The 24,669-nt window shown below is 47.4% G+C and overlaps 7 protein-coding genes and 1 non-coding gene across 8 annotated transcripts; 5 read left to right on the forward strand and 3 right to left on the reverse strand.

Annotated features, from left to right (window-relative positions):
• Window positions 1-34: 34 nt before the first annotated feature.
• On the forward strand, window positions 35-1,394 carry EJ05DRAFT_198942 (uncharacterized protein). The gene has a single exon (XM_033739722.1). The coding sequence runs from the start codon at window positions 186-188 to the stop codon at window positions 1,356-1,358; it is 1,173 nt and encodes a 390-aa protein (XP_033604594.1). The 5' UTR covers window positions 35-185; the 3' UTR covers window positions 1,359-1,394.
• A 318-nt stretch (window positions 1,395-1,712) lies between these two features.
• Window positions 1,713-2,485, forward strand: EJ05DRAFT_198929 (gcn5-related n-acetyltransferase). The gene is made up of 2 exons (XM_033739721.1): window positions 1,713-1,847; window positions 1,905-2,485. Exons 1-2 carry the CDS (start codon window positions 1,808-1,810, stop codon window positions 2,393-2,395), a joined length of 531 nt encoding a protein of 176 aa, XP_033604595.1. The 5' UTR covers window positions 1,713-1,807; the 3' UTR covers window positions 2,396-2,485.
• A 3,246-nt stretch (window positions 2,486-5,731) lies between these two features.
• EJ05DRAFT_482924 (putative heat shock protein Hsp88) lies at window positions 5,732-8,173 on the reverse strand (the record flags this gene model as incomplete). The annotated part of the gene is made up of 3 exons (XM_033745215.1): window positions 5,732-6,016; window positions 6,067-8,017; window positions 8,067-8,173. The coding sequence occupies 3 exons, from the start codon at window positions 8,171-8,173 to the stop codon at window positions 5,732-5,734; spliced, it is 2,343 nt and encodes a 780-aa protein (XP_033604596.1).
• Window positions 8,174-8,962: 789 nt separating this feature from the next.
• On the forward strand, window positions 8,963-10,258 carry EJ05DRAFT_535412 (uncharacterized protein; the record flags this gene model as incomplete). Its single annotated transcript, XM_033749247.1, has 1 exon — window positions 8,963-10,258. The coding sequence occupies one exon, from the start codon at window positions 8,963-8,965 to the stop codon at window positions 10,256-10,258; it is 1,296 nt and encodes a 431-aa protein (XP_033604597.1).
• EJ05DRAFT_473078 (dihydrolipoyllysine-residue acetyltransferase component of pyruvate dehydrogenase complex mitochondrial precursor) lies at window positions 10,251-12,524 on the reverse strand. Its single transcript, XM_033743315.1, has 4 exons — window positions 12,069-12,524; window positions 11,955-12,004; window positions 11,667-11,890; window positions 10,251-11,610 (listed from the first exon to the last, which is right to left on the reverse strand). The coding sequence occupies exons 1-4, from the start codon at window positions 12,176-12,178 to the stop codon at window positions 10,492-10,494; spliced, it is 1,503 nt and encodes a 500-aa protein (XP_033604598.1). The 5' UTR covers window positions 12,179-12,524; the 3' UTR covers window positions 10,251-10,491.
• Window positions 12,525-12,726: 202 nt separating this feature from the next.
• Window positions 12,727-19,115, forward strand: EJ05DRAFT_507729 (uncharacterized protein). Its single transcript, XM_033747952.1, has 3 exons — window positions 12,727-16,963; window positions 17,010-17,373; window positions 17,420-19,115. Exons 1-3 carry the CDS (start codon window positions 12,904-12,906, stop codon window positions 18,870-18,872), a joined length of 5,877 nt encoding a protein of 1,958 aa, XP_033604599.1. The 5' UTR covers window positions 12,727-12,903; the 3' UTR covers window positions 18,873-19,115.
• Window positions 19,116-20,442: 1,327 nt separating this feature from the next.
• EJ05DRAFT_t17 lies at window positions 20,443-20,520 on the forward strand. Its single transcript has one exon. It is a non-coding gene; the product is annotated as a tRNA-Gly (tRNA).
• A 434-nt stretch (window positions 20,521-20,954) lies between these two features.
• Window positions 20,955-23,020, reverse strand: EJ05DRAFT_473079 (PLP-dependent transferase). The gene is made up of 3 exons (XM_033743316.1): window positions 22,667-23,020; window positions 22,029-22,620; window positions 20,955-21,954 (listed from the first exon to the last, which is right to left on the reverse strand). The coding sequence occupies exons 1-3, from the start codon at window positions 22,767-22,769 to the stop codon at window positions 21,297-21,299; spliced, it is 1,353 nt and encodes a 450-aa protein (XP_033604600.1). The 5' UTR covers window positions 22,770-23,020; the 3' UTR covers window positions 20,955-21,296.
• Between the last annotated feature and the right edge of the window lie 1,649 nt (window positions 23,021-24,669).

The raw sequence follows: 24,669 nt of genomic DNA on the forward strand, positions 1-24,669 counted from the left end.
TACCGTAAGTAGATTCGCTCATTCTTACTCAGACTAATTAGTTACTGATATCGCTGGTCTACTCCTCTGCTCCGACAATTAAGGTGAAAATTATATCGGAGTTTGCCATCCATTGATGATACTATGCTCATACTATCCAGTCTTTTTTACATTTCTCGAAACGAAACTGAGCATAATCTCACTCTATGAGTGCAAACCTACCCCCCCGAGCGAAAACGACCCTCCAGTTATATCGAGCTCTTCTTCGGGAAGCAACTTATCTTCCTGACCCAGCTGCAAGAACATACGTGCACGATCAAGTAGTCAAGCGCTTCCGAAAGAGGCAGTGTATTGAAGATGTTGAAAAGATATCCCACGGATTACAGCAATCGCGGTCCTGGCTAAGCAAGCTGCAACGCGCGAACCATGGAGACAGTAAAGCACTGGGGCGCGTGCTCATGGACACATATGGAAGGTCTGGAGCTCGGCGGCGGCAGCTTATGGAGCGTGTCATTAACACTATGAAGCTCGATGCCACAGTCGACGGAACAGAAGAATGCCTCTACAGTGACCGAAAATTTGCATCTCGTGTGAGCATCAAACCGAGCAAAAAGGGCTATTCTTTCGCCGTCTCTAAGCGCTTCCCTCTACTCCATGCGTTGATGGCCAGCCCGATGGCCAGGTCAGATGACACCAAACCTGTGTTGTCGAAAGCCAGAATCTTTCGAGTACCTGCAAATAACATTTGGGAAAAACCTATACCTCGAAAACGATTAAAGAACTTAGCAAGATCCTGGGATGCTCGAGTATTGAGCGCGATATCGCTTCCGCTGCCTGCAGAAGATTACGAACGACTACGTGACATGGCCTCCGGCAAAGTACCATTTGAGGGAGTCCGAACGCGTCGTCCAGGGATAGTACCAATTCCCCATGACATGAGACAAAAAGAATTTTCTGCGCTTCTAGAATCACAAGTGTCGCTATTGCGACCTTCCACACATGATACAATCACTCACCAACAGGACAAACCATTCAACCCAAGCTCGCCATCTTTCCGGTTTGTTGACCTGGCGAACGAAGATATGATAAGAAAGAGTCTTTTAGATGACGCGATCGGAGCGCAGCGTCTAAACAAGGATTTCAATTGGCTGCGAAATAAACGTAGCACCACCATCACGCCGCGTATGATGCGACGACTATGGAAAAAGGTTCTTGCAGTCTCTTGTGCTGCGAAATGGGATGCCGTGGCATCTAGATGGACTATTGAAGGTCATTATGAGCCTAAAGTCTTCACAAGACCCGCGGAGCTACAACTAATTCCGTCGATCTCGGATGACATACAGGAGAACAGGAGTCCACAGCAAAACCATAGTTCTTAGAGCTTAAACTAGAGCCTTAATAAGTTCTGGTACCCAGCAGAAACTGAACTCTCTAATCACCATGAGTAGACCTCAAGATACTAAGCCTACTATGGGCTTAGAAGTCATCAAAGTAAGCACCAAGGTAGTTCGATCAATCTTGTGATTCGCACTTTCCCATGACCTACAAGACATGTCCAGGTCTTGAACAAAGTCGCCTACACGACTGCGACCACCAATCTCAAGGTTATAGATACATTTGTTGAATTCCAGAATCATTCACCAAGTCACGTCTATCTGAATTGAGGATAGAATGCAGCAATTACAATCTCACATCTCGTGTTGTCACGTGGTCTGATTACTAGCCATAGTCCACACATGTCATAAGGCGCGGACAAGCGCATTTCGTGCTTCCTCGCCATTCTACTCGCTCCTCTCAGAACCATCTCTTTAGCGGCAATACTCAAGATATGTCTTCTGAAGCTCAATTAAGGCATGCCACAAAAGAAGGCAAGTTCAACGACATTGGCTCAGTTCCCGATACAGTTGACCTAACGTCCACAATAGATGTGCCCGTGATCCTCAGTCTCATCAATGAGCTAGCAGCATATGAAAATGCTTTGAACGAGGTCAAAGCCACGGAAGATAGTCTACTGGAAACTTTGGTGTTTGCACCTTTCAGTCAACAGTCAGAGAAACAATCTTCCCCCACTCCACGGGCAGCAAGGGCTCTTCTAGTTGTTTCACCAGAGGGCGACGTCGCAGGAATGGCACTGTACTTCTACAATTATAGTACTTGGCACGCTAAACCTGGAATCTATCTCGAGGACTTGTACGTCAGCCCAAAGTACAGGCGACACGGCTACGGGACTATCCTTCTTAAAGCGTTAGCAAAGGAAGTTGTTGGTATGGGTGGGAAGCGACTCGAGTGGTGGTGTCTCAAGTGGAACGAGCCATCCTTAAAGTTTTACGAAGGCCTTGGTGCTACACAGATGACCGACTGGATTTCATTGAGAGTGGACGGTGACAAACTGCTCGAACTTGCCAATGAGGCCTAATTAGATCGCTGTTTGACTCGATAATGAAGCTGTCTATCACGAAGAAAAAAAGTATCTGTTGGCCCTGCCAGGCTCCACCGCACTACTCAATGGGACGGGAGCGCATTACTGTGGAAGGATTCGGAAAATAATGTTATTTGAGCCTCCAGTCTCTATCTCTGGCATCTTTCTCCAGGACCTTACACACGTGAATCGAACCACACAAGCAGCCAAAACACGTGCCTCGGCGTGGCTTCCAGCTTCCAGCTATCGTCGATACCAACTGCGATGATAATCCCCTTCAGCCTCACTGTATAACGAGTATAGTTCGCCCAATGACCTTCCATCGCAGCAACAGCAACGATGTACATAACCCGGATGAGACTATTCATTCTAGTATCATGACGCTATATGATGATAAAAACAGTATTAGTCCAGTGAAGCCTACGATGCATCTGTTCTAGGATGAGAGTATACACTGATGCCTTGGAGACATTTCTCTAAAGGCTTTGTACAGCACGATATGTAATATACCCGCAATAGCTTCTCTGATTGAAGATCTTTGTGTTTCAGCCTTGTTGGCTCCCATTAAAGTGCTCTTATTCATGGTCTCGTAGTTGATCAGTATACACAACAGGGAGTCTCAATCTCGCGCAGATTGGATTTCCCAAAATGACTTGGTCAAGAACACTGTGCTCAAGGCGAGGGCCAATTAATGCAGACCAGCTAGCATGTGGTAAAAGATGAGGTCGTATTTAAAGGCGGTTAATAGGCTCGTCGGAGTCGAGTCTGCCTACTTGGAACCGCTTGTGTCTTGCAATTTGAAGCACTCCGATGACGGTCTCCATTCCTTCATTTTGCACTGGGGGAATGCAATCTAGGAAAACGCTTCCCATAGGAAGGGCGTTGTTGCAATCCGGCAACTTGACGCCCCAACAATATGCTACTAGCTGGTTTAAAGGGCTTCATGTGAGATTTGCCACCAGCACGAAGTTTCCCGGAAACTTCTGAATCCTGTCAGCCATACCGTTTCTAATAGGCCAAGGATTCCCAAGCGAGCGTTGGCACTGACTAAAGTCACGATACAGGCAAAATACAGCATCTCTAGATCGTGGAATGTTTGCTACTCAGAGGCTTGTTGATCGCTCGAATGGCGCGCCCTTTTGCTACAGAGCACAATTCATGCAGTCTAACTCATTCGCATAGTAGGAGTTATGCAGGGCAACGGCCAAACAAGAAGGTCCTGAGAAGGGCTGGATACGAAGGACTACTTCGATTCGATACTTCTCGTGTAATTTGTAACAGTTTCTATTGTGTCCAGGAGCACAAAATCAGATTGAACATCCATACAGGCCATCTATCTACAGTGATGCATCAGCTTCCTCATATGGCATGCTTTTATCACTAGTAGTAAGCCAAAAGGATCGCGTGCGCCGTCATAGGTCTTGGGATTCCCGGAGAGTCGCCGCATATACGAGCTTTGTAAATTGAGGACTCCAAACTATGACTGTTCAGAATAGTTTTACCTGTCGGAATTGAGCTGCTCGAGGGTACCGCGAGAGACACACTCTGACGACGTGAGCTATGGTGTCAGATGTCTACCACGAGTGCCCAGAAAGCTTGTTCCAGCTTTTGGCTAGAGAGGTGTCTCAAGCAACCACCATTGGCCCTTCAGCCTCCCCTTCTTATCCATAATCATGCTTAAACATATCTGGGACCCAAAGATGCTTTCTTAATGGTGAGAGGATTTCTTCATCACAACTCGCCTTGTTGTCTTCCGATCTTGCCCCTTCGATCAGCCCATGTGCCCCTGAGCGTACTAGAAACGCATACTGGGTGGTTACTGTAACAATCTCATCCCAGCCTTTCCTGGCATGCCTCTGAGAGAATTGGGTTGAATTGGTAGTCGAGGGTATGGATAGGATCTTGATACCAGAATAATGTCACCTTCAATCGACAGATACCCTGGACCCGTACTCTGTGGCACAACTTTCGCCCTCTCCTTTTGATAGAATCTTCCCCTCCTGGTCGTGCGTTGGAAATTTCTACGTCATTAGACACGGCGATGCGCCAATTCAACTCCCGTCAGATACATGACTTTTAGTCTTAATGAGTTGGATTCGTATTCTGACAACGAGTAAGACCGTAGGTACTCGATAGACCAAACCGCCACATTGTTCACAATAGCAATTACTTACAGACAAGATAACCAGGGACAGGCGTTACGGTGGCCTACTAGAACTATGTTTATGCTTCGTATATATTGAATCATTTTAGCAACGCTATAGGGGATGGTGGTTAGTCATATACCTATATCTTGGGTAATAATTTGAGAGCTTCCAGTTCGAAATAGCTCAGTCTATATAGAAATGCAAGTGGAACTTTTGAGATACATCGTGGGGGAAAATTCCTCATATATATGAAAGAAACGATATTGGGAAGGAGGAAGAAGAAAGAGAGAAGAAAGACATGCCAACCTAGAAGTTAGCATCCCCAGTCGAATTCCTCCTGCTCGGGTCTAAGATCCGTAAAATCCTTATATATATCTCCAATAAAAAATGCCCAAAGGCTTAATCGCACTAGTAATCTACGATGAACAAAGTACGCCTTGAAGCTAATTGACACGTCATGACAGGACCACAAGGCTCAACTTTGGCTTGCAGTCTCATTTGAGAGACGCGTTAAAGTAAAGCGACCTATAGATGAACAGCAAGCAGACCAAGCAGCAGCAAGCGGCGCATGGTTTGGCACCATCTCCCACCCCTCTGCCTCTCTCGACCCCACTCTCACCATAAATGTATCCCATATCCCCTACGTATCCAATAGAATGCGCAAGAAAAGGCCGAAAATCCTACTGCTTTCTACGATGAACGCGCTTTTGCCGTCATGCTCCTGTACTAGCCAATAGAGAGCGATGTCGACAACCGGTTCAGGGTTCTTTGCAAACCATGGTTCAGGCACGGGACAGGGGTTGAGCTATTCCTTTTCTGGAAGTTGAAGAGTCCTTGGATGTCGAAGTTTGGGTCGGGGGATATTTCACGAAATACAACGGCGAGGAAAAACTATTTTTCTCTTGTCAAGACAAGGTAACCAATTGTGAGTTGTCCCAAGACTTGACCTACGTCACGCCACATAGCTGTAGATAGTACAAAGTAAGCATTATAAAGATTGTTTCTCGCATTCGTTCTGAGCCATAATCTAGAGAAATCTATCATACGCAATCCCCAGTAAGCAGACCATAACCCACACTCGGCGTGGTTCAATAGCGTCATGACCCAAAAACCGATTCATGTGCATATTCGAGATGGGGGTCTACTCCACGCAAATGCACGACTTAGTGACACTTCTAACCATGCTCTATTTTTCAGAAGGCTCCTCGACTTCGGTCGGCTGCACCGGCTCACTGTCGGCATCCTTCATCTCCTCGTCCTTTGGTGGTGGCTGCTCGGCAGCCTTCTTGGCCTCTTGCTCAGCCCGTTTGGCGGCTGCGGCCTCTTCTTGGGCTTTCAGTTTGGCCTGTCGCTCTTCTTCAATCTTGTCATTATAGCGCGTGATGATAGTAGCAGCAGACGCCCGAATCTCTTCGGCTTTGCTGATATAGACAGCTTTGGACGCGTCCTCTCCGTCTTCATATAGCCAGTCCTGAAAGCAGGTTAGTAAGTCATAGAATGACAAGAGGATAGGAATATTACCTCAGTGGCCTCTAACTTGGCTTTGACTTTTTGTTTCTCCTCCTCACTTGCAAATTCAGCGTACTGCTCGTCAAGCTTCCCTCTTAACTCATAGATGAAGCTCTCAAGATCATTCTTTTGTTGCTCGGTATCGGCGACAAGTTTATCTTCCATGAACATCTGGCTTTCTTTCTCCAATGCAGCGTCTTTCGATGCTTGATCCAGAGACAGGGTTTGCGCCGTCACAGGTAGCTCACCTTTCCGTACCTGTTTCCTGACCTTCTTTGTCTTGGGCTTTTCGTCAGTCTCCATCTTATCACCCTGATTCAATGTTAGCTGGGGTAAAGTAACAGGGATGTAAACATCAGAATCAGGAGTATAATCGGATACCTCCGCACGCTTCGTAAACTTCGGATTACGGGGAGAGTCTACTGGAGGAGATGTTCTCTGACGCTTCATCGAAGAATCGAAAGTTGAGGACTTGACAGGAATTGAATCGCGCTGGAAAGAACTGGTTGTACGTACTTCGGTCTTCTCGCCTTCCTTAGGCTCTGGAATGGGCTCCTCAACTTCTTGATCCTCAACGTAATAGCCTTGCTCTACATTGAGAACACCATTGAGGTTCAAACGCGCTTTAAGTTTACAGATCATGAAGTCGTCTTTAGAATCAGCTTGAACACCTTTGACGGTGAAGTTGCCAATCCAAGGATTTAACTTGCCAGGCAACTGATCCGGTTTGGCATATTTGGCCTCAAGAGCGAAGGGCTGTTTGCGATAGAATGTGAGGATCTTCGTCGAAGGCATGGTGTTACCCTTGTTGAATACTGTAAGGCTGGTGTCTTCGTCCGGGATATCGGGAGACTTCTCCCAAGCAAACTCAACGGGGTATGAGACAACATCGTGGATGGAAAAGTCGCGCACACGGAATACGGGTGATAGGATGGCACAGCTGAAGGCAGAGCCACGCGCAACAGCCTCATCCTGATTGAGGGTGAAGGACAGCGCTTTACCGAAGAAGTTCTGGATGGCTGTTTTCAGTGCGGGAACACGGGTGCATCCACCGACCATCTCGATGCCGTCAATATCCTCAACTTTAAGCTTTGCGTCCGCCAGGGCCTGCTCGATTGGTCCAGTAGCGCGTTCAAGAAGTGGTTTGACCAGTTCTTCTAATTCCTCACGCTTTAAGAAGCCTCTGACATCAACGTCATTCATGACCGATTCGATGTTGATCGGTGCCAACGCATTGGCTGAAAGAATCTTTTTCAGCTTCTCGCAAGCTGCTGCCACTCGCACTTTGGCCTTAGCATTCTCGTTGATATCAATCTTGAACTTCTCCTTGAACTCTTTGGCAAAATGATCTACAAGTGCCTTGTCGAAGTTCCTGCCGCCAAAGTGGCGGTCCCATGCCGTAGCTTTTACGGTAAGCTCACCCTTCTTGAACTCTACGATAGCACAGGTGTAGTTGCTATGACCTATGTCGATGAAAGCGACCCTGCGCGGCTTCTCCTCTGGTGGAGGTAAGTCAGTCTTCGTGATACCATAGCCAAGAGCGGTGGCAGTTGTCTCATTAATGATGCGCAAAAGCTTCAGTCCAGCGATGTCGCAAGCGTCTATCAGAGCCCGTCGCTGGGAGTCTGTGTACCACGCGGGACAGCTGAGTACGAGGTCGGGATTCGCATTCTTTGTGTCGGCATATGCGGTATTCTTAAGTTTGGTGAGGAACATTGCCACGAGTTGAGTGGCAGTGAACCTTTGCTTTTGACCCAGGTATGTGACTTCCGCACCGACTTGCCCGTCCATCTCTACCAAAGGCGCACCAACATATTGCTGCTCAAGCTGGACATCGGGATCGTTGAATGGACGCCCAGCTAATCGGCTAAGTGAGCTAACGGTGTTCTTGAGGTTGGAAATCTCTTGAGTTTTTGCGGGCTCGCCTAGATATCTGCTCTTTGGGCCGAAGCCTACGAGCGACCTGTCGATGTGTCAGTGAGGGAAAGTGGTATGTAATAGCCTGTACATACGGTGTAGCACGATTAGAAACTTCATTTGTGATCACGTCTACACCGCGATTCCTGGCTACGGCTATGACCGTGTTTAACGTCCCCAAATCTATACCAACAACACTCATTTTCGAGATGCAATCAGTCGTAAGAAGTAGAAGTGGGAGGATTGCGTTCGGTACGGGTAGAAGATTGAGGCTGTGGTGGGTGTTTTAAGAACTGAAGTGGGTGCGAGAAGTTGCGATGAGGGATAGGTGTTGACAGAAAAGACTTTGTTCGATAGCTGCGAGGCTGTCCACCGAAATATTCGGAAACCACCAGAAACTACGACTTGTGCCACACTGTGGCTGGTGCGCAAAGATGCCCCGCGTCGTGCGCCTCTGGCAGATCCGGATGGATGCCCGCTTGTTCAGTGTTTTTGTCTCCCGCTTGGCAGTCTCAATTTAGAAAAGATTATATGACGGATTTCATTGTGACCTGCTTTTGAGTGCTTGAGCACATCAAGTCATAAATGTCGAGGTGAGCTTCAGCGCATGGTCCAAGTACTGATATAGTGATAAGGGAACACAATATGCGGGGAGCTGGCCTGAAAGCAATCCGAATACGCTGGACATCGTCTGCTTTTCACGGAATTGCCATCTACTCCACCGCGCGGATTATAATCGCATGAAACTCACTGAATCTGTAAAGACGAGCCGTGCGTCCGTGGACAGCTATCCGTACCTTTGGTACACATACACATACCTAGGTACATACCTGGGAAAGAACCTTGCGACCTCAGTTGTCTGCGCCAATCGACAACAGTAAGTTACGTCAGCCACGCCAAGCCGTAGATCATAACATACAATTACCCAAGAAGCACTGCTAAATAGCCTCCCGTCGCGTTGTTTTGCGCAGGTCAATTCCTTCAGCACCTAATGGATGCAGTCCCGCAGTACCCTCTATATGGCTCGACATTTAATGTGTACAGCATATCTCCTTTATACCACGGTCGTTCGCAACTGCTCCTCGATGCAAGCTTACGATCGCATGCGCGACGACTGCGCAATGTGCTAAAGGGAGACACCCTCCGTGGTGTGCACATCGGTGTCGCAGCCACGGATAATGCAATAGCAAACCTCGGACCTCTAGAAAGCTGTACATGGGATCTGATAGGCGACGAGGCATCATGGGAAGAGACACACGCAAGCGACGAGCACGACGAAATGTCGGACGATCTTGCGCCTGGTGGAAAACCTATATCTCCAGAAGTAACCCGTGGAATACATATTCAACTGCAGTACTTGCAGACAACGCATACAGGACTACTCCTAAGAAACCCAGCGAGCAAACCACCTCCGAATGGGTTCACTTCAATGCCACTTCTACTCCTCCGCATGCCACAGCCCGTCCGCGAAGTCGTGCTAGAATACCTCACCACCACATTCGATACCAGAATCTCTCCCCTGAAGTTTCGTTCAGAGTTTCTATTGTCGTCACTCGAGTCTCTCCTCGCCCACATCACCGATCATGAATCGCCAGAGACTATACCAGACATTGTAAAACCACTTCAGATTCAACTCGCGTTTCCACAATTTACACAGTACGTCAAGCATATCGATATTACAATAGCAAGAGACGACTTGCACGAGTTTGTTTGCCGAGGGCAACAATTGAACGCCGGCTCCAACGCGCCTCTCACTACAGCGTTGGAGCTTTACCTCTCATCTCACCTAGCCCTCGACACGAAGTACATTCGTTCTGGCATATCGAAGGCTATCTGTGGCCTCTTCGCGCTTTCATCAGAGGGCAAATTGAAGCTTTTTGCGCCTGCACCAAGGTCATCCGACACCTCAGAAGACGAACGCGACACACTTTCACCTTCTGCGTCACAATTGTTTATGCGAGACTTCTACAGCCGCTTGGTTTCCGAAGCTTCAACGCCCCTTCAGCTACTATCCTCCACAATTCCAGGCGCGAAGGCGAAGGAACCGAGTAGGCCGGCACCTCGCAGGAAGCGTGAAGCGACGACTGATGTAGAGAATGGTGCAAAGCAGCGGAGACCTCAGGCGCGCGTACAGGATGACGAGCTTGCCGACGCAAACGACGCTCATACCGTGCGCAGCACAAACACACCAGCGAGACTCAGTGTGCCTGTAGATCCGCCGCCACCATACGAGCTCCATGATCCCGCACGGTCGCAGCGGGCGGGGTCGCAACCAGGACCAGCGTGAGATATACTATACTCTATAGGCGTTCGAGATACCCAAAGATACCCAGGCACACGAGGCGTCATTTTGTATATAACCTAAAATAAATCTATACCATTCGTGAAGGCTACTTTGTTACACATGCATCGCTGCTGGAGTGATTGAAAAGGGGGAAGCTAGACTAGGTACCTACACTATACATAAGGGCTAAATTGCAGCCCGATCCGCTCTACAAACCCACCCAAGATAGAGCAAGCCTATAATAGCATCTCCAAGGGGTGCTCAATTACTTTCTTAAGCTCTCTCATGAACTCGCCTCCAACTGCGCCATCGACAACCTTGTGGTCAAAGCTGCCGGTGATGACAATCTGGTCATCCCACTCAACACCGGTTGTGCCGTCCGCATTCTCAACTGGTATTGCTACCTTCTTGGTTGTGCCGATAGCCACAATAGTTGCTTGTGGAGGGTTGATAACAGCAGTGAAACGGTCGATTGCGTCATTCATTCCCATATTGGAGATTGTAATGGTACCGCCTTGGTATTCCTCGGGTTTAAGCTTGCCATCACGGGCGCGCTTACCGAGATCCTTAATTTGTCCCGAGATCGTGGTGAGGCCAAGAGCACCAACGTTCTTGACGATAGGTGTCATGAGTCCTACAGGCGTCGCGACAGCGACAGAAACATCAACTGAGTTATGCTGGCGAATCATGGTCTGCCCTCCGTCTTCACGCCACGACGAGTTAGCTGCAGGGACCTTACGAGCTGCCACGGAGACGGCCTTGACCAGAAAGTCATTTACAGAGAGCTTGTATTCTCCGTTAGCCTCAGCGTTGAGGGCGGCCCGTAGCTTGAGAAGCTTGCTGACGGAGATTGCGGATGCGACAAAGTAGTGGGGGTTTTCGTTCATAGATTGCTTAAGGCGATTAGCAATCGTCTTGCGCATGCTGCTGGCGGGGATGTCCTCGTATGATGCAGCAGGAGCGGCAGCGCCAGTAGCGGCTCCGGCAGCTGGCTTGTACTTTTCGATGTCCTGAACGGTGATGCGTCCACCAGGGCCAGAGCCTTTGACTTGGCCGATCGGCACGCCCTTCTCGAGTGCGAGCTTCTTTGCGGCTGGGCTGGCAGTGGACTCACGCTCCAAGACCGTTTCGAGTCTACCACCTGTCGAGTCAGACTCTTGTGGCTTGATGGAAGAGGAACCTGATTCAGACGATGGAGGTGCAGTCGATGAGCCCGAATTAGGGGGCTCCGACGATTCGGAGGCTTCTTCCTTAGGAGCTTCCTTTGGAGCTTCCTTCTCACCACCGGCGTCATCCACGGAGAAGGATTCGAATGCTGAAACGTCCTCTCCTTCACCGATCATAATCGCTATTGGCTATATCTGTATTAGTATCGGGTCTTCGAGTTTCTTCGGACAGTATTATAGCTTACGGATCCGACTGCAACATCCTTCTCGCCTGAATCTTTCAGGATCTTTGCGAGTGTTCCCTCGTCTTGGAATTCGAAGTCCATTTGTGCCTTGTCTGTCTCAATCTCGACCAAGACATCACCTGGTGCGAGTGAATCGCCGGCCTTCTTCTGCCATGTACCGATGTTTCCCGAAGTCATGGTGGGTGAGAGCGCTGGCATGCTGATAACAGTGTGCGGAGGAAAAGCTGCAAACGGCTGAAGTTAGCCAACAGATTACAGATAGAGTGTGATTGACAATTGTATACTGACACTTTGAAGCATAATATCTTGCGAGAGCGGCGAGTGCTGGTGTTCGCTTGCTGTATATTGCCAGATTAGCTCAAATCTGTGAAGCTTCGACAAGAACTAAATGAAATAGCTTACACGACAAATTGTGTACTTCTGGAGAATGATTGAGCACCTCCAACAACGATTGAGCTTCGCATGCAAAGCTGCGCCGAGGACCGCGCGAACATAGCTGGCGCTGCAGACATGATGACAGGTGCCGCTATGTCGGCAAGAAGAAGTTCTCAACGGATGAACTGGGCGCAAGGTGAGAAAGGAGGGAGGGCACCTGCCTAAGCTGCTTCTAAGTATATATCAGACAACAGCACCCGTCGAGATGGGGAGAATTGGAGATGGGAGTGTGCGTGAGGTAAATTATCCAGGCAACTCGGTGTAGGTATTAGATGCAGTTTATTACTTGCCCAACAAGAAAGATGGACAGGGCCACGGTTGGAGCTCCGCCCGATCTTTTCCTTAGCGCCCGCGTGGCAGAGTCCAAAGCCCAACAACCTTCAGGAAAAGTATGTATATTTATTCAATTGCCCATGCACATACAGCATTACTCTAGATCAGCTCAACAGTGAGACTACAATGGACCAGATGTCATACGAGCTCTACATTGACGATCTAGCATGTGCTCGCATTAATTAGTGCCCGTCGCCAAATCGCTGGTGCTAAATGTGGCCGCTTGACTAAGCTCCAGGGCTGGGCTGGGACGCCGGGATCCTGGCAGCTTGTACGTACTCAATAATGATATACTGTTTATTCTATGTGACTTTTGACCGGGTTGCTTCTACCTTCAACTATTCTGTACGATCTTGAAATCATTGGGTCTGTTTTCGGGCACGAATATTTCCGCGCCTGCTAATTATGCAATCCTAAGCATCACCGCCGCGACGACAACTCCTGAGGCTTACGACGCAAAACAGCCAACATGGCAGAGGATCAGCCGACTGTAGAAGCTACAGAGCCTATCCGTACGAATGGAGACACAATGATAGACGTATCGCTTGGACAAGAAAAGAAGGAAGCGGAGTCAAAGGACTCGTCACCAGTCGACTTGCAAGAGATACCCCAAATACAAGCAATAGATACGTCTGTGCGATCCGATCTCCCATCAGCCATAGCGACACCGGAACAACACCAGATACAAGAACCCGAAACACCGCGGTTCGTCGAGTTTAATAATATCAGCGCAGCGCGACCGAGGACCGACTCACAGTCTACAACCGCGACTACTGCCACGAGACCTTCGACCAGAAGCTCTCTCGTCTTTGTGACTACTGCGTTAGAAACGATCGCACAATCAAAGGATGCAAAGAGGAATAAGAAACTGGGGGACTCCACTCAGCAGGCCCTGACGGCAATCAAGGATGGTGGTGACCCGTCTAGGCTGAATCCAGAGATTCTGTTCTTACCTTTACAACTGGCATCTGAAGCGACTACGTTCTCGATTGTCATCACTGCCCTCGATTGCATCGGCAAACTCATAAGCTATTCCTATTTCTCGAATCCCGCCGAACAGCCCTCGACCGAAGCCTCCGAAGGCACTCCGCTGATCGAGCGCGCCATTGACACAATATGCGATTGCTTTCAAGGTGAAGCTACACAAGTGGATGTGCAACTACAGATTGTCAAGTCTTTGTTGGCTGCTATACTGAATGACAAGATTGTGGTACACGGCGCCGGCTTGCTCAAGGCTGTTAGATTGACGTACAATATCTTTCTCCTAAGTAAGTCCGGTGCGAACCAACAAGTCTCACAAGGTGCATTGACTCAGATGGTTGGTACGGTCTTTGAGAGAGTAAAGACCCGCTTGCTGATAAAGGAATCCCGCCTGACTTTATCCCGCACATCTTTGGACAAGAGTGCACCTGATATTGGCAAAGACTCCGACGATGTGAACGGCAGCGTTGGAGGCGTAGATGGCTCGCAAGCGAATGAAGATCAAGAGGAAGATGGAGACGCAGATATGAATGAGGACCCGAGCGATGTACCTGTCGACAAACATACTGGTCCCAAGATCACACTGCAAAGCTTTGAAAACAGCATGAATTTCAACGACGAGAGGATACATGACAATGCGCCGACGCTTGTTACAAGGGTCAAAGCACGACCATCGCGAGCTGCTTCCGGTCAAGAGAGCGTCGTTTCTGGAGCACCACACGATGTAGACGACGACGAGGAAGATGAGATCTACATTCGTGATGCATATCTGGTTTTCCGAGCGATGTGCAGACTGAGCACCAAGCCTTTGCCTGTTGAACACGCACAAGATATCCGATCGCCAAGCATGCGGTCAAAGTTGCTTTCATTGCACATTATTCACACGATTCTCCATAACAACATAGCCGTTTTCATATCCCCCTTCGCAACGATACAAAGCAGTAGCAGTGATGAACCAACACCATTCATTCAAGCCATCAAGCAGTATCTCTGTTTGAGCCTAAGTCGCAATGGCGCCAGCTCCATCAGCCGCGTATTCGAGGTTAGTTGTGAGATTTTCTGGCAAATGCTCAAGTACCTCCGCATCATGTTGAAGAAAGAAATAGAGGTGTTTCTGAAGGAGATATACCTGGCGACTCTAGAAAAGCGCACATCCGCTTTTTTCCAAAAACAATACATATTAACCATTTTCGGGCGTCTTGCTGAAGACCCACGAGCTCTCGTCGAGGTCTATCTGAATTACGATTGCGATAGGACTGCTCTAGACAATATGTATCAAAGGGTTGTCGAGAATCTTGCACGAGTTTCGAGCACCCCGGTACTCGTAACAGCTGCGCAACAGCAAATATATCGCGAGAAGCGAACAAAACAGTCCAATCATGGTTCGGATTGGCAAAGTCGAGGTCTTCTTCCCCCTTCTTTGGCTACTGCTGCAATGCATCCTCCACAAGATATCGACGAAGGCTACCCGCCGGAGTATGCTATGAAACAAGAGGCTCTCGAATCTCTGGTTCAGATTCTGCGGTCCCTTGTGAATTGGTCTCAGGAGGCAACGACGACATCGACTGCGGTACGCGAGAGCGATTCTCGCATTTCAGAAGATTTCCGAGGGTCGGTCGACACCCGGGAAGGCAATCTACCTTCGCCTAGTATCGGTGGAGACGACTCTGGAGCACAAACGCCCATGGCAGAGGATGATCCGAACCAAATTGAAAGAGAAAAGCAAAGAAAGACGGCCTTGACAAATGCCGTGAAACAATTCAACTACAAACCCAAACGCGGTCTCAAGGCACTGCTCAAGGATGGCTTTATTCAATCCAATAGCCCACAGGACATTGCGAAGTTCTTCATGACACATACCATTGTCGATAAGAAGGCACTTGGTGAATTTCTTGGTGAAGGCGATCCAGAAAACATTGCAATCATGCATGCATTTGTCGATTTACTGGACTTTACGAAGACACGTTTTGTGGATGCACTTCGGCGATTTTTACAATGTTTCAGACTGCCAGGTGAAGCTCAGAAAATTGACAGATTTATGCTCAAATTTGCAGAACGCTATATCACAGGTAACCCAAACGCATACGCGAATGCAGACACAGCCTATGTTCTGTCTTACTCTGTAATCATGCTTAATGTTGATCAGCACAGCAAGAAGATGAAGGGCAAAAGGATGACTCCAGAGGATTTCATTAAAAACAATCGCGGTATCAACGATAATGCAGATCTTCCGGAAGACTATCTGCGTGGGATATACGACGACATCTCTCACAATGAGATAGTACTGGAAGAAGAGCAAGAAGCTGCTGCCAATGCTGGGCAAATTCCCCCAGCTCAAACAGGAGGCATTGCCGCCGGTCTGGGTCTCGCAGGAGGCAGGGACCTCCAAAGGGAAGCATACATGCAGGCATCTGAAGAAATGGCCAATAAAACCGAACAGTTGTACAAAAATCTACTACGTGCACAACGGCGCGGCGCCGCGAGAGCACCGGTGACCAAGTTCATCCCGGCGACATCTTTTAAGCACGTCGGACCAATGCTTGAAGTTACCTGGATGCCGTTCCTTACCGCTCTCAGCGCGCAAGCACAGGATACCAACAATCTTGAAATCGTCAGGCTATGCATGGAAGGACTGAAACTTGCCATTCGTCTAGCTTGCGTGTTTGATCTAGAAAATCCTCGACAGGCTTTCGTCCAATCTCTGTCCAAGTTTACCAATTTGTACAACCTCAGCGAGATGAAAGCGAAGAACGTTGAGGCATTGAAAGTACTTCTTGATGTTGCGCAACACGAAGGAGATCACCTGAAAGAGTCCTGGCGAGATATCCTGACCTGTGTTAGCCAGCTTGACAGGTTTCAATTGATATCAACTGGTGTTGATGAAGGTGTCGTACCCGACGTGTTGAAGGCTAACGTCAACGCGCCATCACGAAAGGCAACCCTTCAAGTGCCCCCGAAAGGTCGCGGCCGCTCGCAAGGTGGCATTGTGTACGAAACACATATAGCAGAGGAGTCCCGATCGGCAGACATTATTCGTAGCGTCGACCGCATCTTTACGAACACTGCAAACCTCTCAGGAGAGGCTATCGTACACTTCGTTCGTGCACTCACGCAAGTGAGTTGGCAAGAAATTCAATCCTCTGGTCAAAGCGAATCACCTCGCACGTACAGTCTTCAGAAACTAGTTGAGATCAGTGGCTACAACATGACACGTGTGCGTTTCGAGTGGACGAACATTTGGCAGATTCTCGGGGAGCATTTTAATCAAGTTGGATGTCACAACAACACTAATGTTGTCTACTTCGCTCTGAACGCCCTGCGTCAGTTATCTATGCGCTTCATGGAGATCGAGGAACTACCCGGCTTCAAATTCCAGAAGGACTTTCTCAAGCCGTTCGAACATATAATTGCTAACTCGAACGTCGTCATGGTCAAAGACATGGTTCTTCGATGCTTGATTCAGATGATCCAGGCGCGAGGTCAAAATATACGGTCAGGGTGGAAGACGATGTTCGGCGTATTCACCGTGGCGGCGCAAGAACCTTACGGTATGAGGTCCATCCATATCGTAAACTCCGTGCTAATGATCGGTAGAGGGAATTGTTAATCTTGCATTTGACAACGTTACACAAGTTTACAACAGCAGTTTTGGTGTTGTAATCTCACAGGGCGCCTTTGCAGATCTGATAGTGTGCCTGACACAGTTCTCCAAAAACCATAAGTTTCAGAAGAAATCACTGTCTGCAATAGAGACGCTCAAGTCTGCCATTCCGAAAATGCTCCGGACGCCGGAGTGTCCTCTTTCTCATAAGTCGGGGCTCAAGAAGGAAGCGGAGCAAGCAACGGCATTGCCAAAACAGCCAAGTCGGCAGACCCAGGAAGAAGAGTTCTGGTTTCCCGTTCTCTTCGCTTTCCATGACGTTTTGATGACGGGTGAAGACCTGGAGGTTCGATCCAGGTGAGTAACTATGACAACAATTAGATTCAATGCTTACATTTGACAGGGCTCTGTCTTATCTTTTCGAGACTCTCATAAGATATGGTGGTAACTTCCCGCAAGACTTCTGGGATACCCTTTGGCGTCAGCTACTTTATCCCATCTTTATGGTGTTGAAGTCAAAGTCGGAAATGTCCAAGGTTTTGAATCACGAAGAACTGTCGGTATGGCTTTCTACAACTATGATACAAGCACTTCGGCATATGATCAACTTGTTCACGCACTTTTTCGAATCACTCGAGTATATGCTCGATCGTTTCCTCGACCTGCTTACACTTTGCATCTGCCAAGAAAACGACACCCTTGCGAGAATCGGTAGCAACTGCCTTCAGCAATTAGTACTGCAGAATGTTGACAAATTTGACCCGAGTCACTGGAACCAGATTGTGTCTGCATTTGTAGAGCTCTTCGACCGTACCGAGGCGACCGCTCTCTTCTCTGCGGTAACTTCATCGTATGCGCCACCTCAAACAATAGTCAACGGTACAAACAAGACCCCGACATTCAAGACACCAGATGAACAGTCGCTATCTGGGCTTAGTTTAGGCGAAATTCCTGCTGACGAGAAGACGCTTCCGCAATCCGAAAATCCTCTTGGAATAAATGGTCTATCATTACCTCGGCGGGGATCTAGTGTGTCGAAAGAGGAGGTTCCTTCACAGGCTGCTGGCGGAGACCCTGCAAGCAAGTCGACCACTGAACTCGAAGATTATCGCCCAGAAAGCGAATTACAACAAGCGCCGGTCGTCGTTACAGCTGCTCGTCGAAGATACTTTAACCAAATCATTACGAAATGCGTGTTGCAGCTCTTGATGATAGAAACTGTTCAAGAGCTGTTCACCAACGATACGGTATATCAGCGGATCCCATCAACGGAGTTATTGCAGCTGATGCAAGTGCTCAAAAAGAGTTTCTTCTTTGCGAAAAAGTTTAATGCAGATCGAGAACTACGCACTCGATTATTTAAAGAAGGATTCATGAAGCAGCCGCCCAATCTACTCAAGCAAGAGTCTGGTTCTGCTGCCGTCTACGTCAGCATATTATTGCGCATGTACCACGATACATCAACAGAACGTGCCGCCAACCGCGTGCAGACGGAGTCAGCCTTGGTTCCACTGTGCGAAGACATCGTACAGTCCTACATTGAACTCGATGAGGAGACACAACAACGCAACATCCTCACCTGGCGCCCAGTGGTTGTCAACGTTTTAGAGGGGTTCCTAGGCTTTGCTGAAGATGAGTTCAAGAAGTTCACACCAATGTTCACCGAGATTGTGGTAGGCCTACTAGGTACGGGAATGGCGCCTGAAGTGCAGAAGGCTGTACAGGCGCTCACAGCACGCTGTTTCGAAGGTCTGGGAGTGAAGAGCGACTGGGGGTCGTTGGCAGAACGAGGCTCTATCAGTCCCAGGACTGGGACGAGCCCAAATCGCCCAAGAAGGACCAGCCGCAATAAGTGAGTAATATCTTAAGTGTAATCTTACTATGAGATCGCAAAAGCAGTGGCGTTTGGGGCGAAGGATGACTTCGGTGAAGATCATCCTAAGATTCGTGAGCGTGTATATCGTATAGAAGCATAGTTACATAGCTTGCATAAGCTTTTGATCAGTACAATAGTATCATAAAGAGGATAAGACCTAGCTGAGTTCTAGATATGGTTAATGTCACTGCTCAAGTCACCAGGTTTGCTGGCGGAAGTGGACATCACAATATTGTAACTTCCACAAGTCCTAGGCCCCGTCCATTCCTGGTCTCTGCGTCAATTTAGCCTGATGAATTTACCACGTCGCAATGATATTGGCGAATAATATAGCCCCACTAATCGTATCGGGATTCTGTATCTGATCCTTATTGATCTCATCAGGGAAGTCCAACGAGAGAAATCCATTTTTCTCTTGTCCACTAGCTTATTAATTACCACCTCTCCTATCGATCCTTACGCAGATCCTGCATCTTTAGTCGGTTTATTTTATCTACTAAGATAGTGTCATACTCACACATGAAGAGGTTTACTTTTGGCTGAGACTGACTAGAAACTTTCGTAGGACAAATACTAATGAAACGAATCAACCAGTCCATCTAAGCTATAATAAACTAGCTCTATATTAGTAGTATAATGAGGGGAGACTTTATATCTTTTTCTCTCTACTTATAACAAGCTTCTGAAATGCATTTAATCTGAGATATATATTCTAATCCTAAGAATAAGGGTTTTCGACATAATGCCTTGATAGCCCATGTGAATTACATCAATTGGAATATGTACGAGATTCTGACCCTCGAAATCAGCGGTAAAATATTGGGCTTGTAAGTATCCTAGAATATGTAACGAACAAGGATACATTCACATAAGATTTCAACGGTTCTATGTAATTAGATGACGGAGATATTATGCCTTAATAATATACATGAAGTTGATATAACTTTAAATCGATTTCGAAATGTTTAAGAACTCCTTTCCCTAGATATCAGACGCTAGAGCATGATTAGTATCATAATGGAATACATCGAGCCTCATATAAGTGTATATACGGATCTATCTACTTAGAATGTCGAAGTACGGTGTCGGGCCGACGAGATCGGGCTGTTCGGACGGCGCACCAGAACAATGTCATTGAGGGTGACATAAGCAAATCGGAGGTGGTATGCCACCACGAATAGATTATGCTAAGAGTAGACTACGTAGTAAAGAGTATTATATCGGAGAGGAGGCTGGCTGTAAGGATATTTGGATCAGAAAACGCGGATGCGCCGAAGTATCTACAGGTCGCAAAGCCCAAGACAGCGCGGGAGCCAGTACCGCGAGGCTTATCAATAACTGTGGCTAGACCGCAAGGATTGGAATTGGAGATAGATATCCGTAGGAAGTTGAAAGGATCGACGACGTGGTGTAGGAGTTCGGAACATGGAGTCAAGAGTTAAGCTAGTGCAAATGAACGTCAGATGAAAAGTCGTGTCCGTTTATCCATAGTTACATCCATTATGAGGAGTATAATGGCTGCTCCGACCCAACATTGAGTGTGCTTAACAGCATCGATGGTTTAGTGGTAAAATCCGGTCTTCCCATAGAGTTTGGCCGGGCCCCGGGTTCGATTCCCGGTCGTTGCATTTGTTTTTGTGTGATTACGATAATCAAATATAAGAGTTCTTATTGGCTGTTAGAACGATTATCTATTTCATCAGATAGAGAGTTATATTTAAGTAAACATTATAGGCGTTTAGGGGTAATTTAAAACTTCGACGAATTAATATTATAGTTATATTTTTAATAGTTACTACTTTACTCTATCTTTCGAACGTGTATAACATTTACTATTATCTACTTATGTTAGTTATAAAATAATCCTATCGCAATATATATAGCTTACTCTAGTAGTGATATTAGACATGTGTCTTTCTACCTCTATACGAACAATCAAATACCATTTTGAGTTTCATAAGAGTTTCTAAAGAATTCACGTAGAGTTACATATTCATGTTGATGGAGATCTAATTGAAATTCAATTCTACTACTAGAACTGATAATCCAATTCAGATATACGGTCCTAGTATTGTAATGTTTTAGTCGAATCCGACCGAGACTTAAAATTCAATTGAATTGGATTGACTCATAGGATGTCTACCCCGTACATGAACGATATGTGTGTGATATCAACAAAGAAGTAAAGATGCAAGATGTGACTTTGCTATTGGTCAGGCAGAGTATGCAAACGAGGGGAAAGGTAACTCGAGTGCGGGTAGTCTTGGCCTGGAATACTCTCCTTGCACATTCGACCTACATCTTTCCTCCCTGAACAATGCCTCGAAAAATTTCAAACCTCATTTTAAGTCATCTACAGCCCCTTGTTCCAAGTCTTTCCGAATTACCTCAGAGTTTTTGCCCGTTACTCTTGCAGAGATTCACCATTCGCAGTCCTGTCACAAATACTTCTCAACACCTCTGCCGCAAATTCGAAATCCTTCATCTCCAGATACACTTGCGCACTCAGTCTGCACCATAGTTTGTTCCCATACAGCATCACCGGCATAAACGTCCCGTAGTCGGCCATCATCACCTTCTCGATCCAATTCCGGGTCATAGCCATAATATCGCCCTCACTCTGAACATTTCCCTTCTCTCGAGCGGCGCAGAAGATATGTTGGGGGGATAGAGGCAGGAGGATGTTTACCATGCAGCAACGGGAAAGGGAATGTGTGCTGTTGTCGAGGATGTGCGTGCCCAGGACGTGGGCTACGTGTCTACCGCCTTCTAATGCCAGAGTCTGACAGTAGTTCCGGATGGCAGACTCCCCTCCGAGGGATCGACGATATGTCAGAGCGGCTGGAACACAAAGATACGGTGATGTGTCGATAGTGCCGACGAAATTGAAGGCATTTACGAACGGGGTGTTTGTGGATGTCGGGAGGGGGTTAGAGATAGGAGATGCGCCGGCTTTGGGCTTTGGGATATACCCGTGCGATGTTGGTAGCGTAGAACGGATGAGGTGTTGATTACGCATGGGCACATAGAAGACGGCGCAGCCTCGCGGGGTGTAGAGCCACCTATTTCGTGTCAACCTGTGTGTAGTATGGTTGTAGAGAGTGCATGATAGAAGTGAAAACAAAGAGAGACTTACTTGTGGCAATTACTCACAAAGAAGTCCGGGTCTAACGCGGTCATGTCGAGCTCGATATGCCCAACTCCATGAGCACCATCAATACAGCTCAGAACACCAAGCTTGCGACACTTCGCCGCGAGCAGTTCGAACGGCATCCTGACTCCTGGTAAACTAACTACCGTGTCGAAGATACAAAGCTTCGGCGTCTTTCCTTCAGCCTTCACACTCTCTACCGTTCTCTCAAACTCCTCGACTAACCACTCATCCTCCACCGGATACACATAGTCAATTTTTCTGCTCTCGGCCAAGGTTGTGTCCCAGACATACTGCACAGTCTTCTCACAGCTGCCATAGATGGTCGCGAAGTAGATGATCACATCACCTTCGTCATACACGAGGTTGCGTAAGACTGTGTTGACACCTGTGGTGGAGTTGGGTACGAATACGAGAGTATCAGCTGGCGCGTTAAGGAGAGGAGCTAGTGCGGAGCGGGACTCGTCGACGAGACGTGTTGCGTCATAGCGGATGAAAGAGTCCGGGCGGGCTTCGGCGGCTTCTTGAAATGATCGAAGTGCGGTGGGAACCGGGTGTGGGTGAGTCCCGAAGGACCCTGGACAATGTCAGATACTCATGTAAAACTAGATAGGTGCGGTTACCATGGTTGAGATTGATATATTTCTCGTCGAACAGGAAGTCTTTCTTGAGAGCATGTCCGAATTGGATTTTGGCAACATCGTTGCCGGAGCCAAGATTGGTCATGACGTTCCAACGTAGCGCAACGTTGTCGTGTCTTGCCTTGTGAGTAGGTGATGACTAGGGGGCATGTAGATGTATCGCGGGAGCAAGATCAATCTTGTAAATGAAACCCCAGAGGTGGAAAGGCTTCTCTATACATTCGAGACATAGGAGGTTGAGCACAATACGGAAGACGCGGGGAGAGGCCGTTTAAATATGTCGAGATCTAAAAATTGTTAGCAAATAATCATAGGCGAATGAATCACTGTTTTATCAATGACTGGTACGTTCGTAAGACTCATACAAACAAGAATGTCACAAACGGTACCTGTTATTGCAGTGTCATGACCAAGTTTACGCCTGTTTTGTTGTAGACTAGCGTAAATACCCCATAACGACTATATAAGGAACACAAATTCTGATCCATGATTACGTTACAGACAGCATATTAGTTAGTTAGTAACGATCTCGAAGCGCTTAAAAGTAGAAATGAAACTCATTCGTTATGAACGATAGCCATGACAACAAAGCTGAGGTCGAGAAACGCAATAGGACTAGAATGTTTAGTGTGAGGCACTGGACGAATAAGTATAGAATGTAAGACCTATACAAGTATATTCTGGTGAACATGCTCTCACAAACCTGTCTACTTACGAGCTTAAAATTTATGTTCCCCATGTTCATTAGCGAATGCTTAACGGATACTGCCACTTATTTACATCTCCTCCCAGTATGATATCCACCGGACTAGTCATTCATTCAGACGAAATAGGCGCTCTCATGGTCCATATATCGTAGGACCACTTCATGAATTGCAGAAACTATCACCTGTAGTATAATTCGCGTCAGGACCATCCTATAACTCCTGTATGCCTCGTGTCATGCAACAAAGTTCAATGAAGGAGCATGTTTCCGAGTCATAGCGAGTCAATATTTTCTGGAATGGATAGGTGACGCAGCTTGAATGCCCGAGGAGGTTTGTCTTCGCACTACAAGTAAGGTTTTGCTGATAATTTTCTGAATTTTCTGGCTAATCATCTCGCAGGCCCTCCAAAATTTACTCAAGGATCATTGGAAGATTCCCCAGCTTCATACAGTCGAATGTCGACAGAAGTAAGCAGACAATGTAGTGTGCTGCGAGTGGTATGATCAACGCTATATCGGAGACTGCGATTAGGTGTCATCAAAGTTCAATGTGTTCTTCACCGAGCCGCCTGTGGATGACCATCGGCTTTCAGCACCTGTAGCAACAATGCAAGCGTCTTACAGCACGAGAGACTTTAAATTAACATTAGCGACTTGAACGGATCTCTGAATAGGGACATACTGAGTAGTTGTATAGTCACAGTGTTAACGTATGATGGTGGAAGCCATGGATTCACAGGGTCACCACCACAACCCACAGCCTAGCAATGTAGCCAGAGACCAGATATCAGCCGATCCTGTTGTTCACAGAGATTTCGCGAAAAAGCTTAGGAACACTCAAGTGCATTCATAGCATAATCTTCAATGTATTAACCACAATTAAGTTGATTCCCCTTACTAATGTATGCACGAAGCAGCTTTCGATATCATTAACGCAAAACTCCTATGCCCATGTCCCATGCTCTTGCAGGCACTTCTCGTGCCCGACTTCTATAAACCTTCTCTTTTCGTATTGTGAACTTCAAAACGCCCAAAGATAGAATGCAGACGCAAAAGCGTTCACCAGTCTGACAGACGATGTGTCCACAGACAGAGCCAGCTTGACGAAGAAATTCGTCAAGTCCAAGCGTTAACATAAATACATGATATAGTGGGATTGAAGATATGGGACCGGGTATATGCAAGTGTGAACAAATCAGCCTCCGTTGTGTGCAAGCATGCTGATCTAGCGTGTGCGAAGTAGAGATAACCACCGATCTGTCGTGGTTCGTTGTTCGAG

This window comes from Pseudovirgaria hyperparasitica, assembly GCF_010093815.1.
Source record: "Pseudovirgaria hyperparasitica strain CBS 121739 unplaced genomic scaffold EJ05scaffold_2, whole genome shotgun sequence".
NCBI classification, from domain to species: domain Eukaryota; kingdom Fungi; phylum Ascomycota; class Dothideomycetes; order Acrospermales; family Acrospermaceae; genus Pseudovirgaria; species Pseudovirgaria hyperparasitica.

Bases quoted from the DNA above. Each gene is read 5' to 3' on its own strand.
- EJ05DRAFT_473078 (XM_033743315.1), bottom strand. From the start codon at position 12,178: ATGTCTGCAGCGCCAGCTATGTTCGCGCGGTCCTCGGCGCAGCTTTGC. The intron at 11,891-11,954 runs GTCAGTATACAA...AGCCGTTTGCAG, and splicing joins AAGATATTATGCTTCAAAGT to CTTTTCCTCCGCACACTGTT. The intron at 11,611-11,666 runs GTAAGCTATAAT...ATACAGATATAG, and splicing joins AGGATGTTGCAGTCGGATCC to CCAATAGCGATTATGATCGG.
- EJ05DRAFT_198929 (XM_033739721.1), top strand. From the start codon at position 1,808: ATGTCTTCTGAAGCTCAATTAAGGCATGCCACAAAAGAAG. The intron at 1,848-1,904 runs GCAAGTTCAACG...CGTCCACAATAG, and splicing joins AAGGCATGCCACAAAAGAAG to ATGTGCCCGTGATCCTCAGT.
- EJ05DRAFT_507729 (XM_033747952.1), top strand. From the start codon at position 12,904: ATGGCAGAGGATCAGCCGACTGTAGAAGCTACAGAGCCTATCCGTACG. The intron at 16,964-17,009 runs GTATGAGGTCCA...AATGATCGGTAG, and splicing joins GGCGGCGCAAGAACCTTACG to AGGGAATTGTTAATCTTGCA. The intron at 17,374-17,419 runs GTGAGTAACTAT...TACATTTGACAG, and splicing joins GACCTGGAGGTTCGATCCAG to GGCTCTGTCTTATCTTTTCG.
- EJ05DRAFT_198942 (XM_033739722.1), top strand. From the start codon at position 186: ATGAGTGCAAACCTACCCCCCCGAGCGAAAACGACCCTCCAGTTATAT.
- EJ05DRAFT_473079 (XM_033743316.1), bottom strand. From the start codon at position 22,769: ATGACCAATCTTGGCTCCGGCAACGATGTTGCCAAAATCCAATTCGGA. The intron at 22,621-22,666 runs GTAACCGCACCT...GACATTGTCCAG, and splicing joins ATATATCAATCTCAACCATG to GGTCCTTCGGGACTCACCCA. The intron at 21,955-22,028 runs GTAAGTCTCTCT...GACACGAAATAG, and splicing joins TTTGTGAGTAATTGCCACAA to GTGGCTCTACACCCCGCGAG.